This window comes from Gigantopelta aegis, chromosome 10 (assembly GCF_016097555.1).
Source record: "Gigantopelta aegis isolate Gae_Host chromosome 10, Gae_host_genome, whole genome shotgun sequence".
NCBI lineage: Eukaryota > Metazoa > Mollusca > Gastropoda > Neomphalida > Peltospiridae > Gigantopelta > Gigantopelta aegis.
The window spans coordinates 75,990,711-75,998,702 of record NC_054708.1 but is presented as its reverse complement, the minus strand read 5'-3'; the positions used below and the strand labels follow the sequence as shown (position 1 = coordinate 75,998,702).

General features: G+C 37.2%; 1 protein-coding gene across 1 annotated transcript; it reads left to right on the top strand.

The window, feature by feature from the left end:
• The first annotated feature begins 300 nt into the window (after positions 1–300).
• On the top strand, positions 301–6,688 carry LOC121383102. Its single transcript, XM_041512883.1, has 5 exons — positions 301–455; positions 2,508–2,602; positions 3,853–3,986; positions 4,828–5,082; positions 6,093–6,688. Exons 3-5 carry the CDS (start codon positions 3,921–3,923, stop codon positions 6,195–6,197), a joined length of 426 nt encoding a protein of 141 aa, XP_041368817.1. The 5' UTR covers positions 301–455; positions 2,508–2,602; positions 3,853–3,920; the 3' UTR covers positions 6,198–6,688.
• Positions 6,689–7,992: the final 1,304 nt, after the last annotated feature.

Below are 7,992 nucleotides of genomic sequence, written 5' to 3'. Positions count from 1 at the left end.
ACTTTCAATGTAAAGTTGCTATTGACAAGTTTTAGTTTGACGACTGTTGATGCACACATCAATTCTTGAGTGTCACCGTAGTACGTTTGCTTAGATATCAATTAATGTAGTGCCGTGACCTTGACTAATTTACATTTAATTTTCAAAGTTATAAAATTCAGAAAGTATGTGATTTGAAAAATATCACATACTTAGTTTGATTACACTGGAAACGCTACCTATTATATGATATAATATTATATTATATTATTCCGGGATACTAGTAATACAACCAAACGAAATAGAATAAACGTTTAAAAAGTAGGTTGGAAGTGTTTTTATCATTTATTTATTTTGTTTTATTTATTTATTAAATTTTACTATTTTTCAGAAATACACGCTGGTGCTCGCCAAGATGTAAACAACGTGGCCGACGCTTTGGTTCATTTCGCCCTTTCAGCCAGCAACATTACACAGTGAGAATAGCATGCTATATATATATACAGTATAATATTGGGTGACAGAAAAAGGGGTACCGCAAGTATTAGCATACAGGATTTTCAAAAGGGGTGCCAATGCCATATGTAAACTAAACGTAATTTTGGGCGGGGAATTGAAAAACAGAGAATCACAGTAATAGTAGTTTTTTTTTATTTTTTTTTCACTAGGGTTTTATTTTGGAGTGGTGTGTTTGTGTGTGTGTGGGGGGGGGGGGGGGGGGGGGGGGGGGGGGGGGGGGGGGGGGGGAGAAAACCACGCTATGTATGTATTTATGTATGAATATCTATATATTGTATGTATGTCGAGGTTGACTGTTGCATACATAGATATTAACGCACTGGCACAGGGGATAATTAAATCCTTTCTGGCCTCACAAATTGTCCCAAGCCGTTGCTGGGACTCGAACCTATGGTACCGAATCGCCCGCAACTTTGCAGACTTGCCACGATACCTTTTGAGCTATTGTATGTATGTATGTATGTATGTATGTATGCATACATGCACGCATCACAAATTGTCCCATGCCGTTGCTGGGACTCGAACCTATGGTACCGAATAGCCCGCAACTTTGCAGACTTTCCACGATACCTTTTGAGCTATTGTATGTATGTATGTATCTATGCATGCATGCACGCCATTGTTGCACACCACACTTAATGTTAACCATGCAGGTCTATACAGTTATACAGAATATGTTCTGTGAAAAATACACAAATACTAAGAGGGTCATGTGACTACTAGTTTTAGGGAGTACTCATCCGTGACAAATATCTTGCAAACAATGCTCAAAATAGATAGACGACGAAAAGTTTACGTTTTTGGCTTGTACCCTCGTGCTAGAATCACTGCCTAATGCTATTTTCAAAATTCTGTCCATTTATACAAGTGTGCGGTAGACCATCTAATCTAGCGACCAAATTTAATGAGTAGAATCAGTAATTAATAGTAAATGTAACAAAATTTTAAAGGCCCACTTTTAATTTTGGTAAATTTCAAAATTATCCCCTTAATTTTGTTTTGTCCCGGAGCCACTAAAGCACACTGATCGAAATTAGTGGTATATAAGCATGTTAAAATGAGTCGCATTAAAATCAACATACCCACCCTCGTGCTAGAGCACTCAACCTAATCATGGCAAAACCACGTGCACAATTGTTTCAAAAATAGTAAATGTAACAAAATAGTTTGTTTTGTGTAACGACACCACTAAAGCACACTGATTAATTAATAACAGCTTCAAATCAACAAGTTATTTAACTACTACAGGGGCCAACCTATTTGAACCGATTTGTAATCATCAAAGAAAAATTTCAAAAGGAATATCAGAATGTTTTTTTTAAAAATAATTTTGTATCTTTTATTATTATTATTATTATTATTGTGTGTGTATGTTTTTTTATGAGGAATTAATTCCTAAGCCGGACTATATTAAGACAAGACATCAAGTAACTACACACTAATTGTTAATGTGGTGACTCTAAGAAGGTACTTATCGACTAAAAACATGGTGCAGTTTGATATTCTTCAAGGGGGGGGGGGGGGGGGGGGCACCTCTTCTGCCACCCTCAGCTTGGTACGGGCCTGGAAGCAAAACATTTTCACACACTGCATTAAGTACATTAATTTAAAATCATAAATAAAAAATGGTAATTTTAACATCTGGTATGTTTTTAAATGTTTATAATGTATAGGCACTCGTGGGGCAGAGTCCATATAAGATTGAACATACATTCATAATATAGTCTCTTCAGATTCCACGTAGATCTAAGGCTGGTAAAAAAAAAAAAATAATTTTTAATCCAAAAAACTCCAAACCCTGAGTGAGTGCTCCGCAAGGCTATGGGGGGGTGTAAACCACTACCGACCAGTATCCATAACTGGTTCAACAAAGGCCATGGTTTGTGCTATCCTGCCTGTGGGAAGCGCAAATAATATGTTCTAACCAAAAAATTCTGTGTTCCACATTTCAGAGCTATTCCATACTCATCTCGTAACAATTCCTCATATTCATCGATAATATTTTCCAGGACAACCCTGATAACTGAACTAAGTGACGTCATTGACGTACAGTTGCACGCGCTCCTTGTGAAACTGGAAGAGGAAGCGGCAATCTCTCGAACAGGTACGTTTTATTAGAAATTATACGGTTCTACCATCAGTACGTGGTACAAAATGTTGGGTTATACAGGTGTGGATCCAGAGGGGTTTTTTTTTCGCAGGGTGTCTACATATTATAACTACTTAAATAGAAGTTGTATATTAGTGGTGAATGCACTTTAAAATAAGTGGATTTATTTATCGAGAATCGATTGAAAAATTACAAATTATTAAATCGTTTTTAAAGAAGAAGGTGTTTAGGAGTTTCAAAGAGAGTATCATCAAATGCCGTGTTTGGGAAAATAGATAGAGATCGTTTGTGTGTGAAATGTTTTTGTCGTTGTATAAACTGTTACGTATGAATTCATCCAGACATCCCATTCATATTTTAAGGAAGAAGTGTGATTATTTTAGTACGTTCATTATTATTTTATTATATGGACGTTCCTCTGTCTGTAGCCATTGTAACACTGTCACGTTGTCGCTCCGTATGTAATAAAATAATAAACAAACAAACAAACAACAGAAACAAAACAAATAAATATAGGCATCGGGAGTGGCAGGGACATCCCCCCTCCCCCCCCCCCCCCCCCCCCCTCTGAATATCTTGCATTGTCTCTCCCAATTGAAAATCAACTAAATAAAATATCCCTTGCTACTAATGGAAAAATGTAGCGGGTTCCCTATCTATGATTGTGTCAAAATGAAAATCCAATAGCCGATGATTAATAAATAAATGTGCTGTAGTGGTATAGTTAAACAAAACATACTTTAACAAACTTTTTTCCTTGTTCTGATTGCTATAGCGGCGGCCATCTTGGATTTAAATGATGTTGCAATTCCCCAGTTAACTTGGTGTAATTAAAAATAAATTCCTTGACCCTTAAAACACCGTTATAGACATCAATAGTTTTGTCATTGGTAATATAATACCTTAGATATTGCCAATTGTGTGTTTTGGCAGCCATCTTGGACGCCATGTTGAATATTTCAAAATGCTTAAAAATGCAAAGTTTGCACTCCTGGGATCCTCAATCAGCACATTCCAAGGATACAAAAACCGTAAAGGAGAACTGTGTACTAAAATGCAAGATTCAGTAAAAAAAAAAAAAAAAAAAAAAAAAGAAAAAAAAAAAAGAAGAGGGTTTGGCAAACAAACTAAAATGCTTAAATATTAAAAATAATTGTACCCGAGATTACTGCCTAACAAGACCTCTGTATTAAAGGCATGCGTTGTTTAGTGTTTTTAATGTTATTTTGTTTTATTATTTCCAGCGGCTGGTGACACGTTTCAAATATGTTGTCAGTGTACTGTCTGCACTTCAAAGTGCACCGAGTGTGGGATGTCATGGTGCTGTACAGGCCATGGAGGCTGCATTTGCAGTTCATGCTCATCACAATACAACATGGTAAAAATACTTTATCAATACTATCAGGAACAAATACAAAAAAGCCTTAAAAACCAACCAAACAAACAAACAAAACAGAGAGAGAGAGAGAGGGGAGAGGGGAGAGAGGGGGGAGAGGGGAGAGGGGATAAAGCAAAACAACTACAAAAAAAGATAAAAAATATCAAAAATCCTATTGTAATTGAATGAGATAAACTTGTAATTACCATTCTAGGTTGGGATCGTTTTAGTGAGAGTGAGAGAGAGAGAGAGAGAGAGAGAGAGAGAGAGAGAGAGAGAGAGAGAGAGAGAGAGAGAGAGAGAGAGAGAGAGAGAGAGATTTAATGGCTACATTCGTAAAACCCATAATTCAGTGATGATATTAAGTAATGCATGAAATCATCAAATCACACTCGTATTGTAACAAAGTGAACATGAAATCACCAAATCACACTCATAATGTAACAAAGTAAACATGAACTCTTTAAATCACACCCATACTGTAACAAAGTGAACATGAAATCTTTAAATCAAAGCCATAATGTAACAAAGTGAACATGAAATATTTAAATCTAAGCCATAATGTAACAAAGTGAACATGAAATATTTAAATCAAACTCATAATGTAACAAAGTGAACATGAACTCTTTAAATCAAACTCATAATGTAACAAAGTGAACATGAACTCTTTAAATCAAACCCATAATGTAACAAAGTGAACATGAACTCTTTAAATCACACTCATAATGTAACAAAGTGAACATGAAATATTTAAATCACACCCATACTGTAACAAAGTGATTGCTTGCCAACCAACTTACTGATATATTAAACAACTAATTAACTGAATTTTCAATTTCAGACTTTTGAAGCAGTCAAAACACCAGTTCACAGTTTTGACGACGTTGTCAAGAACTGGGCACTGGAAAGCAAAGAAGAACTACGAAGGACGGTAAAGAGTTTCTTCGCAACCAAGTTGGCACCTTCCAATGACCACTGCTGTAAGTGCACCAGTTGTTCCCAAAAGTGCAGGAAGTGTTCACCAGTTGCCTTACCTTGCTGCTGCAAGGGACTTGTCTGCGCATGCGTGTTTTGCCCAAGTGGTAAAATAGTTATGGTAAGTATAAGATTTTACTTGCATCGTTATCTGATTTGAACAAGCAGGGCCCTAATTAGCGAAATGGGGTGGGGCAGGGTGGGGGTACAGAATGAAACAACAAGGCCGTAGGAACAATACCTGGAGGGAGCTTAATATCTAGTGTTGGGTGGGTAGGGGCACATTCTCTAGTGTACAAAAAAAACACTATTTTTTTTTGTCTTGGAGGGGTGAGGGCACAGGCCTCCCGGCTGCCGGTTCTCGAACACCGCCATTTATAGTTATTCTCTCCGTCTCTTTCCCTCCCTCTCCCCGAGATCCTGCCTTCCCTGAATTGCACGCTGACTGACTAACATACAGACAGACAGACAAATAAAGTGATAGACAATTATTAAATAGCTTTTATAACAAATCAGTTTATTTCTTACTAAATTTACCGGCCTCGGTGGCGTCGTGGCAGGCAATTGGTCTACAGGCTGGTAGGTACTGGGTTCGGATCCCAGTCGAGGCATGGGATTTTTAATCGAGATGCCGACTCCAAACCCTGAGTGAGTGCTCCGCAAGGCTCAATGGGTAGGTGTAAACCACTTGCACCGACCAGTGATCCATAACTGGTTCAACAAAGGCCATGGTTTGTGCTATCCTGCCTGTGGGAAGCGCAAATAAAAGATCCCTTGCTGCCTGTCGTAAAAAGAGTAGCCTATGTGGCGACAGCGGGTTTCCTCTAAAAACAGTGTCAGAATGACCATATGTTTGACGTCCAATAGCCGATGATAAGATAAAAAATCAATGTGCTCTAGCGGCGTCGTTAAATAAAACAAACTTTACTTTTTCTTACTAAATTTATGCAATAACTATGCGACGAAACACATACTTCCGAGCAATATATAGCCAATACTTATCCAAACTGCTTTAATATGTTCATCTTCCCATGAAAGTCATTCAATTATTAAGATGTTTCTTGACTGTCATATATCCTGGTATAAGTCACAGATCTACCTCTACTACCGAAGTGTTATATTTCGTTTCAGGAAGCAGACAGCGTCGACTTCCTGGGAGATAAACGGGCAAACTTAAACGAAAGAATGTCGTTGGTCGACAGCTTGATTGACAGGATTCTCATCAACCTCAATTAAACACAGGTTATCTGAACAGGCAGACATCCTTCCTGATGTAGCAAATTCAGCGAACATCGCACATGTAGGACAGTTAGAGGCAACAGCCTCCATCTCTGTAATCTGAAATTTGTTTCAGTGGCAAGTGGAAATATCTTCCATCAGTGGATACGAAAACAAGCTACAGATTTGATTAAACATAGTCAATAGGAGCAAACCATCCCCCGTTTACTTTCATCATCAGTAGTTTAGTTCTGCTCTGTCTATATATTTCACAATTCTTTAAATTTAATTTTAAATATTAATCCTATTCATATTTGAATTCGCTTCATTATGCTTAAAATTACGCTAATTAGATTAAAATGTTGCTGGTTGTTTTAAAGCACATTTTGAGTTACAGTGATGTTTATTATTTGTCGATTTTATTATTAAGAGCATTATTATTTTTGTATGTTAATGATAAATAATATTATTAATTTTAAAATTCTATATACTCGATCTATTATATGCAATGAAAATAAAGAAAATATTCATAAAATTGTATTTTTGTGTTATTATTCTAAAAATGATAACATGTTTCTTATTGACAGTTTGTTTCAATTCCACTAATTAGGTAATAACTAAATGATTTGAAGCTGCAATCTAAAGATGCTTAGTTACGAAAGTTAAAGTTTGTTTTGTTTAACGACACCACTAAAACATTGGTTTATCAATCATCGGCTGTTAACTGTCCAACATTTAGTAATTTTGATATGTAGTCGTCAACTATATTTTGTAAGTAGCATCAATGGGTGTTTTATATGCACTCATCCACATACAGGTCAGCACATACCACGGTATTTAATATACCAGTCGTGCGGTATTGGCTTAGATGGGGAAAAGAACATTGGGTCGACCAATATTTGATCCTATGCAGGCGCGTGTGCAGATATTTATGTAGGGAGGGGTTTAGACTATGACGAGCGAAGTTATTAGGGGGTTCGAGTAAATATGTTGTGCTGATAAGCTTGTAGCTTAAAGCAATAAACGAATTGAATTGAATTGAGTCGTGCAACATTGGAAAATACATTACAAAAAGGAGAAAAAGAAAATATCCCAGAAACCCACCCCGTGTACACGCGCCTGCTGTTGCCCAAACACCTCAGTTGAACGCTCTATTGACTGAGCTCAATCCCGCCATCTCAAGCATACATTTAATACTCCACTGTTAGCTACATCGAAACACCGAGTGGGGCGATTCCAAACTGACTGATCTAAAAACTAGCTAAGATGTTTGTATGTTGCACTGGGCCAGTAAGGGCGGGGCGTAGCTCGGTGGTAAAGCGCTCGTTTGATGCGCAGTCGCTCTGGGATCGATCCCCTTCGGTGGACCCATTGGGCTATTTCTCGTTCCAGCCAGTGCGCCTCGACTGGTATACCAAAAGCCGTGGTATGTGCTATCCTGTCTGTGGTATGGTGCTCTAAGACTATATGTCAAAATTACCAAATGGTTTGACATCCAATAGCCAGAACAGAACAGAACAGAACAGAACAGAACTTTATTTCACTCAGGCCGCTATTCAGCGGCATATGAGGTACATTAACAATAATTATATGACAGTAACAAGATGGGATTTACGGACGAAAATTTACATGTACAAAATCAAAACTAAAATATTTCTAATAATAATCATAATACAAAATGAAATATACTTCTAATAGTACTAATCTATATATATGCAAACATGGTGTTTAAGGTGGGCGGAATTTGGAATACGAATTTAGTAGTTATGTCGAGGGACCTAAAGCCAAAAGGAGCTGCTACATTCGACTCATG

What these genes read in the sequence shown, in the direction of transcription:
- LOC121383102 (XM_041512883.1), top strand. Translation starts at nt 3,921, where the DNA reads ATGTCATGGTGCTGTACAGGCCATGGAGGCTGCATTTGCAGTTCATGC. An exon ending in GCTCATCACAATACAACATG is followed by an intron (nt 3,987 to 4,827) that starts GTAAAAATACTT and finishes TTTCAATTTCAG; the next exon opens with ACTTTTGAAGCAGTCAAAAC. An exon ending in CAAGTGGTAAAATAGTTATG is followed by an intron (nt 5,083 to 6,092) that starts GTAAGTATAAGA and finishes ATTTCGTTTCAG; the next exon opens with GAAGCAGACAGCGTCGACTT.